This window comes from Alosa pseudoharengus, unplaced genomic scaffold, assembly GCF_046254945.1.
Source record: "Alosa pseudoharengus isolate Yale_2024_CS ecotype anadromous, Long Island Sound unplaced genomic scaffold, YU_APseudo_1.1 YU_APseudo_1.1_scf_10, whole genome shotgun sequence".
In the NCBI taxonomy this organism is placed as follows: Eukaryota; Metazoa; Chordata; class Actinopteri; order Clupeiformes; family Clupeidae; genus Alosa; species Alosa pseudoharengus.
The window spans coordinates 37,939,126-37,949,125 of NW_027468565.1; the positions used below are offsets into that span (position 1 = coordinate 37,939,126).

A 10,000-nucleotide genomic window follows, 5' to 3' on the forward strand; every position below is an offset into this window, starting at 1 on the left:
GCACACGAGTTTTATGTATTTTTATACCGTGTATTCTCCGTGTAAATTCATGCACCGAACCGTGACGCCCGTACCGTTTCGGTTCAATACGAATACATGAACCGTTACACCCCTAGTACAGACCACATGTGTGTTGGCGTGGTCTGGTTAGTGTGTATCGTATGTGTGTGTGTGTATGTGTACAGACCACATGTGTGTTGGCGTGGTCTGGTTAGTGTGTGTGTGTGTGTGTACAGACCACATGTGTGTTGGCGTGGTCTGGTTAGTGTGTATCGTATGTGTGTGTGTGTGTGTGTGTGTGTGTGTGTGTGTGTGTGTACAGACCACATGTGTGTTGGCGTGGTCTGGTTAGTGTGTATTGCATGTGTGTGTGTGTGTGTGTGTGTGTACAGACCACATGTGTGTTGGCGTGGTCTGGTTAGTGTGTGTCGTATGTGTGTGTGTGTGTGTGTGTGTATGTGTGTGTGTGTGTGTGTGTGTATGTGTGTGTGTGTACAGACCACATGTGTGTTGGCATGGTCTGGTTAGTGTGTATCGTATATGTGTGTGTGTGTGTGTGTGTGTGTGTGTGTGTGTGTGTACAGACCACATGTGTGTTGGGGTGGTCTGGTTAGTGTGTATCGTATGTGTGTGTGTATGTGTGTGTGTGTGTGTGTGTGTGTGTGTGTGTGTGTGTGTGTGTGTACAGACCACATGTGTGTTGGCGTGGTCTGGTTAGTGTGTATCGTATGTGTGTGTGTGTGTGTGTGTGTGTGTGTGTGTGTGTGTGTGTACAGACCACATGTGTGTTGGCGTGGTCTGGTTAGTGTGTATGTATGTATGTGTGCGTGTGTGTGTGTGTGTGTGTGTGTGTGTGTGTGTGTGTGTTGGCCTGGTCTGGTTAGTGTGTGTGTGTGAGTGTGTGTGTGTGTGTGTTGGCGTGGTCTGGTTAGTGTGTATTGAAACAGATGTGTGGCTTCCTCTCTGCCCGTTCCACTCAGACGGCAGATTCATCACCGCAGCAAAGGAATCGATGCCACAGCAGGAGCACTCTGCCCCCTGTTCCGCGTTCTCACAGCGCCACTACGCATGCCCGCGATCGCTATCCTCAGGGCACGTTCACACACAGAACCGGGCTAGGCTGTTCGCCATGAGAACCTTGCTCTTAAGGGAGAACCACAAAGTTCTTCTCTCAGCCTGTGCTTCCAAGAGGTGTTCTCAGCCCGCTATCACAGCTCGTCTTCAAGTGTTCTCCAGACACATGCTTATGATCTTAGACATTAGAAAGCTAGATACCGCATTGACTGTCGAGTTCTTTTTAGGTGGCATCATTTATTGTCTATGGGCAACATTTGCAGGCAATCACAGACACCTGTCTGATGTCCAGTCAGAGTCACATGTTCCTCCATTTGCCTCCAGTGATTGCTGCCCCCACCAAGATGGCGTCGCTATTTACGTACGCTCTGCCCTCACCAGGATGGTGTCGCTATTTACGTGCGTTCTGCCCTCACCAAGATGGCGGCGCTATTTACGTACGCTCTGGAGCCCAATGCGGTATCTAGCTTTCTAATATCTATCTAGTTGAGTGAGATGGATCAGTGCCACTGTGTTCTCCAGCCACATGCTTATGATACTGGCTGCTAATGCTAATGCTAATGCAATATGACCTTTTTTATATTCTCCCTTTTTTTACATGGACAACGTTTTAATCTTTAGGAGAGATTGGTTGAACCATGGCATCTTATTCAGTTTCCCATGGCAGTTTATGGCTGTGTGTGTGTGTGCTGGAGAAAAACCCTGTGAGTGAAATGTGTGTGAGCGGATATGAGTGCTTCTGGGGTACGGTACATTTATACTGAATGTGTGTGAGCGAATATGTGTACTCCAGGGGTACGGTACATTTATACTGAAAGTTGAGAAAAGTTGACTAGTGTCAGTGTGAGTGTTTGCTGTTGTGTCTATGAAAGGACAAATGTTATGAGAGAATGTGAGAATGTCAGGCTGACTAAATAAATATATCTAGGATTAGAATCTCTTTCTCTCTCTCTCTCTCTCTCTTTCTGTCTCACACACACACTCTATCTACCCATCACTTTCTTTTATCTTTTCCTTTCTCATTACATTCCTGCTTTCTGGGAAAGTCTTGTTCCTCGGACACCACAGGATGTGTATGTGTGATATCTAGACTAAAACAGTGCACACACACACACACACACACACACACATTTGGCTGTAAGGCTGGCCTCTAAAACTGGGTCACAGGATTCTACGACAGCAGGACCAGTGTTTGTGTGCTGACACAGGGACCGCTAATGTTTGCACAAACACACACACACACACACACACACACACACACACACACACACACACACACACACACAGGGATGGATACACATACTGTATGCACACAATGATGTGTGGTTGAATACAAAGAACATACACACAAATAATGTGTTCACACACAAATACACACACACACACACACACACACCACAGTGTCTCATACTGTGGCTGTGCAATTCACCTGGGGAGTCTGAACCAGACGACTCATAATTATGCAAAGCAGAGTAGCATGCATATTTAATCACGGCTCCCACACCCATCCCCTACCTCAATGCATACACTCTCTCTCTCTCTCTCTCCCTCTCTCTCTCTCTCCCTCTCTCTCTCCCTCTCTCTCTCCCTCTCTCTCTCCCACACACACACACAAACCTAGGGCAGAATATGAGTAACAGAGATCCATGCAAACATGGCTTCCTGTGCTGATGGCACTAAACAAGGGCCCCCTCTGAGGAACAGTGGGGCACAATGAAGAAGGGAGATGGAGATGGAGAGAGAGGGGGAGCAGGGAAGAGAGGGAGAGAGAGGGGGAGCAGGGCAGGAAGAAAGGGAATGAGAGAACGACAGGGCATAAGACAAAAGAAAGGCAGAGAAAGACGAGAGAAACACACACACACACACTACACAGATCAGCCTGTATGAGTGACACATTCTATGCAACGTCCTAACAACCTGCCATCTTACAGAGGGACCTTAAGCAGGATGTGTCCACACACACACACACACACACACACACACACACACACACACACACACACACACACACACACACGCACACACACACACACACACACTGCTGTCTATTGACCAGTGATGATGGTGTGTGATCTCCATGTAATCCATGTCCAATCTGCATCAAAGATGTTGGTGGGGGACCGTGTTGGACCCAGCTACTCTGTTGTAGTGTGGCTTTGGAGTGCTTGGAGTCCAACTGAGACAGTGCATTAATGCAGTGGAATTACTTCAGCTTTATTAAACGCGCCCACTCCCTCCCTCTCATCGAAATCCTCTGCATTTCATCATAAAACACCAAGCAATTACCACTAAAGCTAATCTATCTGGGAATCACATGGTATTAGAAGTCATTACTTGGGAGTCATCTTTAATGAACAAACGTAATGAAGTGAAGCTATTCGTTGTAAGCATGGCTTCTTTTACCCGCCTGTGTGTGTGTGTGTGTGTGTGTGTGTGTGTGTGTGTGTGTGTGTGTGTGTGTGTGTGTGCATGGGTGATGCAACTTGATGAGATCTCTCTCTGATTGAGTGTGATTGAAAGGCTCGTTATTGATGGTAAAATGCAAATGATTGGAAACAGACGAGGACGCTCATCAGTGGCATTCATCATTTTGTGCTATTTTCATCAACTGAGACCACCCTGGCAAACAGCACCCGTCAATCACAAACCAAAAAACATATCAGAAGGAAAAGTGTTATTAAAATACACTATGTTTACCTGGCTATGACATGATACAATTTGATATTAGTAATTGAGGACATGACCTAACATGACATGACAGCACTACGATAATAATGGATGCGGTGTCAGACAGGGAACCCTGGACTAGCTCTTCCTCAAGCAGATCACATCTGTTTACCACAGAGCCTCTCAGATTAGAAAAGATTAGATTCAACTTTGTTGACATTAGACAAGTGCTAATCCTGAAACTACAAAATGCAGTTGGCATCTGACCTGATGAGCAAATGAGCAATTTGTACACATCCCTTATGAGCCACAGACCTACCCATGGTCTGGTCTCTTCCTACTAATGGAGCGTTTTTGCGTAGAAAGTTGGAGCTCTGTACAGTGCCTTGAGACAGATCCTTATGTTATGTAAATAACATTGAATTGAATCCAAGTTAACAAGTCACTTGCCGGTATAGTAAAACTATGCAATAAGCAGCATTACGATTTGTCATATACACTACTGGTCAAAAATGTGGGGTCACATTATAGACAGAATACCAGCTGAGATCAGTTGCATTGTTTTTTTTTTTAATCAAGGTAATTACATCAGATCAGATTACATTATGTGTTTACATAATTGCAAAAGGGTTCTCCAATGTTTTCCCAGTTAGCCTTTTAAAATGATATCAGATTAGTAAACAGAATGTGCCTTTGGATGAATGGATGCTGATAATGGGCAATGTAGATATTGCATTAAAGATCAGCCATTTCTTTCTACAACAGTCGAGAACCCTTTTGCAATTATGTAAGCACATAATGTAATCTGAAAACTGCTGCTCTGATTAAAAAACAATGCAACTGAGCTCACAATGCAACTGAACCAGTATTCTGTCTATAATGGAGTGGAATGGAAATTTTTCAGTGACTCCAAACTTTTGACCGGCAGTGTATGTATGTGCATGTGTATACAAATACAGTATGTATATGTCAGATATGTAATATCTTGTGCATGTGCACAATAGGGCAAGTTGTGTTCTGTGCAACAGTTTTGGTGTGTTCAGAGGATGCACACCCGGGCAAAGGTGTTTGTTTGCCCACTGGTAGGAACGCAAAGGTGTTTGTTTGCCCACTGGTAGGAACGCAAAGGCTTCTGTTTCGCCTCCCTGAGGGGACTCATTTTTGGACGTCATGTGTTCAAGTGCAGTACGCGTGTTTGGCAGACCTCTCTTATTAAATTCATGTCTAGAGATATACCTGGGATGGTGTCAGTTAACCAATCTATCTATAAAGCCTACATGAGTATTTTCTATGACTATGGATGAAAGTGAATGAATGAATGTTTCAAATAGACCTCAAAGCATAGAGACAACTAGAAATGCAATTCCAAGGAATTACCAGTGCATGAAAATGCTAAAGTTGTGATGTAAAATATCATGTATAGTTAAAACGGATAATACAGAGATGGTTACTACGGTGATGCTAGGATAGACATGGTGGTTGCATAGCTTAATAAAAGTTGATAGTTTAAAAGTAGACTGTTTAAAAGTTGAATGTAGATAGTTTAAAAGTTGTTGATAGACAGTAGATAGTTTAAAAGTTGTTGATAGACAGCTAGTTTAATAGATAGTTTAATGGTAGTTTAAAAGTAAACCGTTTAAAAGTTGAAGGTAAATAGTTTAAAAGTTGTTGACAGACTGGAAGTTGAATGAATGTTGATATTCAAATAGTTTAATGGCTGTGTATAGGTAGATATTTGACGATAACTGAAAGTTGGAATGGCTCTAATGTTTGCTAGCAGTTATGCTAAGATTTCTAACTATGCTAACCATGCTACTTAGCTAATGTTTTATAGCAATGCTAACATGTTAACCATGTTACTTAGCTAACATTTTCTAGCAGTTTAATGAATGTTGATATTCAAATAGTTTAATGGCTGTGTATAGGTAGATATTTGACGATAACTGAAAGTTGGAATGGCTCTAATGTTTGCTAGCAGTTATGCTAAGATTTTTAATTCTGTTAACCATGCTACTTAGCTAATGTTTTATAGCAGTGCTAGCATGCTAACCATGTTACTTAGCTAACTTAACTAACATTTTCTAGCAGTTTTACTAAACATGCTAACTATGCTAACAATGTTAGCATGCTAACTATGTTAACCATGTTACTTAGCTAACTTAGCTAATAATTTTAGCAGTTATGCTAACTATGCTAACTAGCATGCTAACTATGCTAACCATGTTACTTAGTTAACCTAGCTAATCATTTTTAGCAGTTTTGCTAAAAATGCTAACTAGCATGCTAACTTGCTAGCATGCTAACTATGTTAACCATGTGACTTAGCTAATCATTTTTAGCAGTTTTGCTAAAAATGCTAACTAGCATGCTAACATGCTAGCATGCTAACTATGCTAACCATGTGACTTAGCTAACTTAGCTAATCATTTTTAGTAATTTTGCTAAAAATGCTAACTAGCATGCTACAATGTTAGCATGCTAACTATGTTAACCATGCTAACTAGCTACAGTGGGTAAGAGTCATAGTTGATGACAAGTAACAGTTACAATGGCTAAACAGTTAAAAAGTTCAGTAGTTTAAAGGGTTAAATTGTTTAACAGTGAAATATTGTAGTGAGGACTTTTATTTTGAAACAGTTTTTGGCAGAGGAAGCAGTTTAACAGGATGTGTAGTCTTAATAGGGCCAGTTTGTATGCTTAAAGCCTGAGACTGGCAGTTGAGATCCAGGTGGCCTGAACACCTGCCATAGGATTCTAATTGCTTAATGGCCGTATTATGATGTCATAATCGGCAATGTTAAGTCTATGGGGATTTTTAAAAAGTTTTTCTTTAATAGTTTAAAAAGTATAAAAGTTTCAAAGTTGAAAAGAGATAGCAACCCGATCTGTTTGAAGACCTACGTTACAAAGTTTGAATGAAGTTTCTAAGTTAAACTGTTCAAGAGAAATTGCGTCTAGAAAAAGTGGTAAGCGGAATAATAATAATAATAATAATAAGAAGAAGTTGCCTAGGAAGAACAGTACAGTGCATTTTCATGCACTGTAATAAGTTGCCTAGGAAGAACAGTACAGTGCATTTTCATGCACTGTAATTAAATGTTTTTGATTGTTTTATAAAGGGATGTTGTACAAGAAGTTCCTCAGGCATTTGTTTAGAGAAATGTTAAACAGGAAGTGGATCTTACCTGTCGGAACAGCATTAGGTTCCCAAAGAATGGCATGGGTTTCGGGTGTCGCACGCCACAACGCTCCAGAACCGAGTATGGGTAGATAGAATACCTGCCAGAGAGAGAGAGAGAGAAGGACACTTTTTTATAAAAAATTCTCAAAATCCATTTTAACGATCAGTCCCAGTCACCAGTCAAACACAGCCTCACCAAAAACATCCACAGACACAATTGGATGATTTGATTTAATCTGAATTAGAATTGGATCCATGGACCTTGAACAGTGACACGTTGTTCATGTCCTGGCAAAAAGTGTATTCTACCACTATCCACTATCCTCAATTCAACTAATCTGAAGATGGTGAGCATGCCCAGAAAGAGGGAGAGAAAGAGGGAGAGAGAGAGGGAGAGAAAGAGGGAGAGAAAGAGAGAGAGAAAGACAAAAAGAAACAAAGAAATGAATGGAGCAAATAAAATCATTAAGTAATAAAGCAGAAGCATAGCTTAAGTATAATAAAATCATTAAGTAATAAAGCAGAAGCATAGCTTAAGTATAATAAAACCATTAAGTAATAAAGCAGAAGCATAGCTTAAGTATAATAAAATCATTAAGTAATAAAGCAGAAGCATAGCTTAAGTATAATAAAATCATTAAGTAATAAAGCAGAAGCATAGCTTAAGTATAATAAAATCATTAAGTAATAAAGCAGAAGCATAGCTTAAGTATAATAAAATCATTAAGTAATAAAGCAGAAGCATAGCTTAAGTATAATAAAATAATTAAGTAATAAAGCAGAAGCATAGCTTAAGTATAATAAAATCATTAAGTAATAAAGCAGAAGCATAGCTTAAGTATAATAAAATCATTAAGTAATAAAGCAGAAGCATAGCTTAAGTATAATTTCTTAAGCGGAGCACAACACTCACACACATACACACTGAGACACAAGTAGGTTGTGGTGGCTCGAGGGTAAGGCTTTATTTCCTGAGTTAGAGACTCACTGGCTATGCATTATTCACATGCGCGTGCACACACACACACACACACACACACACACATACACACACACACACACACACACAAACAATCACACACACACACACACACATACACACACACACACACACACACACAAACAATCACACACACACACACACACACACACACACACACACACACACACACCTTCTGCTGACAAAGCAGTACTTCCATCACATTGTTGTAGCAGACTTTGAGGTGCATCTTGGGAAATGGTAGGATACGTCATTCGCTTGTGTGTTCGTGGGATATCATTCAGGGTTGCCTTAGGGTGTGCATGTCTGTGTGTATATCGGGGTGCCGTTCGTGTGTGTGTCTGTTTGTGTGTCGTGACAGCATTTTGGGGCATAATACACATATGCTTTGCAAAACTCCCTGACAATAACAAGGAGTATGTTACCAGAAATCAGTTAAAACCTAGCGTGCGGTTGTGTCTGTGTGCGTAACTCTCAAAATGCTGCCATTACGTCAGACTCAGAAAGAGAACAAAGCCCAGTAAAGTCACTGAGCTTGCAGTCAAAACCTGCACAAAAACAACTGACAAGACTGTGTATTTCGGTGTGTGAGTGAGACAGACAGACAGACAGACAGACAGACAGACAGACAGACACTTTATTGATCCCCAAGGGGAAATTCAAGAGTGAGACAGAGAGTGAAAGAGAGAGAGTGAGAGAAAAAGAGTGGAATAGAGAGAATGTATAAGTGTGTTCATCTCATCTGTGCATAGATAGTGTGTGTGTGTGTGTGTGTGTGTGTGTGTGTGTGTGTGTGTGTGTGTGTGTGTGTGTGTGTGTGTGTGTGTGTGTGTGTGTGTGTGTGTGTGCGTGTGTGTGTGTATGTGTATGTGTTTGTGTGTATTTGTGCCCCTGTGTGTATTTTAAGATGACAGGCCTACAAGGGATAATCTAAAGCAGGGGTGGGCAACTAATTTCCCCAAGGGGCCACATGACAAACTGGGACTGTTGAGGAGGGCCGGACCCAAAATACCGAACTCAAGTCTGAACTCAATTCTGTTCAATTCTATTCTGTTCTTGTATAACATCAAGTAAATCATATGGTTTTGTTTACTAGTCGTAGAACAGATGAAAATGTGAGGGAGACAAAGGAAAAACATCAATATTTAATCTATGTCCAGTATTTAATCCTCGAAAATGATTTTTTGACATTGACATTTTTTTTCAGTTTTCAAAGACTGATATAAAAAAGTACTACAATATCTATATAATTAGGCTAGGTCATGAAAATGTGAAGGAGTCAGTACAACCGATAGGCCTGTGCCACCATTTCATCAACACTCAGCAATATTTCATCATTAAATCATCAAATTAACTCTATGCAGAATTATACGAAAATGTGGAGCAGACAATAGTAGGCTGTCATTAGTTAATTAACATGCACAAAGAAAACTATTTTTAAAATGTAGGCTATGTTTTTGCTTTAACTTTATGAACATAACTGTGATTGGTAACTCGCTCTGTGTGTTGAGCCGGCTGCTTCTGCAACCTGTGGGTAGTAGCATCATACTAGTTCGCTAACATAAGCTTTGCAAATAAACTCAGACATGGTTACAATTACGGGGTTATCCGATTGTAAACTGTCTATCTGCCAGTAACGTTTTGAAATGAACACTTCGTATCGCCAACGAGCAGCAGTAGGAGTTCGTTCTAACAACCTTTGCGGTGGTGAGCGACGCAGACATAAGAGACACAAAACTTTGAAAGGTTTACGCCGACGTAAAGGCAACTGCATTGTGTCGACACAGAAGCATAAATTCTATTCACCAGCACATCAGTGAGGGTGTTTACGTCGTATGCATCCACGCACAAATGTATGGGCGTACAAAAAGCAGTCGCTTTTCAAAATAAAAACAACGATATTGATTTGCATGCATTATCTCTATGCTAGGCTCTTGACTATTGTTCTTTCACGGACCTTACGCGGGCCGGTCAGGGAAAGCCCACGGGCCGTATGTTGCCCATGTATGATCTAAAGAGACCTCCGAGTGGCGGGGAGATGACCATACCAAAACACTCAATCAAAGCAGGAGCTTTTG

The 10,000-nt window shown here is 41.0% G+C and overlaps 1 protein-coding gene across 2 annotated transcripts in view; it reads right to left on the reverse strand.

Annotated features, from left to right (window-relative positions):
- The window catches only part of tbxas1 (thromboxane A synthase 1 (platelet)), a 76,019-nt gene that overhangs the window by 47,028 nt on the left and 18,991 nt on the right, over positions 1–10,000 (reverse strand). For both annotated transcript variants that reach the window (XM_076271516.1, XM_076271517.1), the window contains exon 2: positions 6,927–7,020. In XM_076271516.1, coding sequence (XP_076127631.1) covers positions 6,927–7,020 — 94 coding nt within the window. The remainder of the gene's footprint in view (positions 1–6,926; positions 7,021–10,000) is intronic.